Below are 1,564 nucleotides of genomic sequence, written 5' to 3' on the forward strand. Positions count from 1 at the left end.
TGTAGAAACGGAGATCAGAGGGTCAAAACACTCTTGGTCTTGATGACCTGGCTTCAAAACGCATCCACGGCTACAGCTCGGCCAGTGGTCTCTATGGGGACTTGCCTCCCACCACTCATGAGAACCAGCCAATAGGAGCTCCAGGAGGTGCTGCTATGCAGGGCGGGCTTCCGCTCCCCTTCCCTAATCCAGCACCAGAGGTGGACCTGGCCCCAGAGGCTCCCCAGCCCCCTGTCACACTCAACCCCACCCCTGTCACAGCACCCTATCTACCAGAGACCCACAATGAGCCACGCAAAAAGAAGTATGCCAAAGAAGCTTGGCCGGGCAAGAAACCCACCCCCTCGCTACTCATCTAACCAGTTTCTTAAAGGTGCTGACTCTCAGGTTACCAGCAGATGCATCAGGGACTATGATCTGATGGTGGTGGTGTCATTCAATTCTCTCTCTCTCTCTTTTTTTTATTTGTTGTGTTATTTACTGTCATCACAAAAAAGCAACATACAGTTCCCCTGTGGTCTATCAAAAGATATCATCTACATTACTAAGTCAGCAGTTGATATTTTAGCCAGAAAACAACTCGGTCTCATTGACTGCAAACTAAACTGACATAAATTCACAAGACTTGGCAGTGAGCATTTGCCTCAGAGTGGCAGTTAGATATGCTTGTCTGAGTGACAGGGTTCATAGATATGATGGGTCACTGAGTTATGTTTTTGAATTTTTTTTTTAATTATTATTTTTTTTTTTTTACCAGTTTCAGCATTTTTCACTCCAATATTTTGGTAATGCTATTAAACAAATTGCAAAAAGTGCATTTATATGAGATATTTTACTGTGAGTCAGGGAAGTCAGAGAATCCAGATATGATAACATGGGGCTGTTTTTATTTTGAAAATTTATTGATATAATGTAGTTAATTGACTGAAACATTTCCATTACCAATATGACAACAGAAATGTCTTGCATTTGTGGAACAAGCCACTAGATGGTGACTTGAGCGCTGCAAGTATATTTGTTTATGCTCTGTTGTGCTAATTTTAACCTTATCCAGTCTAATTGTGGCATCCCCTGAAAGTGGTGCCACAATTTCCTAGTTATTCTTTTCGATCCTTCTGCAGATAAAATCCATTTGCCATGTCTAAACAGTATATTGATCATATGTGTCCTTTGCCTTCTCAGTAGATTGAGTTTTAAATGCCCTGTTGCCCATTTTCCCCAGCACCAGTACACTTTAAATAGAATTTTTACAGTTTTCTACACTTGGTTATTCATTGGAGTGTTAACATTTTGTTAAGTAGTAACACTATTTCAGTATGGATACTAGCACAGTAACAAATACCAATTGTACTGCAAAATGAAAAGTTAGTAAAAGTTGGATTTAGGAGGATTAAATGGTTATGTAGCATGTTAACATCTTTCACATGCAGCAGAGTACAGTTTAATTTATACTGTATACTGTTCTTTGTTTTCCTGGAGTGACTTGAGATAGGAACTGTGTCTTTGTACACACTAGCAGAAATACACAACTATACCATACATAGAGGGAAGTGGTGAAGGCTGG

The 1,564-nt window shown here is 40.3% G+C and overlaps 1 protein-coding gene across 3 annotated transcripts in view; it reads left to right on the forward strand.

Moving 5' to 3' along the window:
• Nucleotides 1–1,190, forward strand: part of ppp1r8b (protein phosphatase 1, regulatory subunit 8b) — a 4,619-nt gene extending 3,429 nt beyond the window's left edge. For all 3 annotated transcript variants that reach the window (XM_020590244.1, XM_020590245.1, XM_020590246.1), the window contains exon 7: nt 6–1,190. In XM_020590244.1, the coding sequence (XP_020445900.1) occupies nt 6–359 (354 nt within the window). In that variant the 3' untranslated portion in view covers nt 360–1,190. The remainder of the gene's footprint in view (nt 1–5) is intronic.
• The last annotated feature ends 374 nt before the right edge of the window (nt 1,191–1,564 follow it).

This window comes from Monopterus albus, unplaced genomic scaffold, assembly GCF_001952655.1.
Source record: "Monopterus albus unplaced genomic scaffold, M_albus_1.0 scaffold11.1, whole genome shotgun sequence".
NCBI classification, from domain to species: Eukaryota; Metazoa; Chordata; class Actinopteri; order Synbranchiformes; family Synbranchidae; genus Monopterus; species Monopterus albus.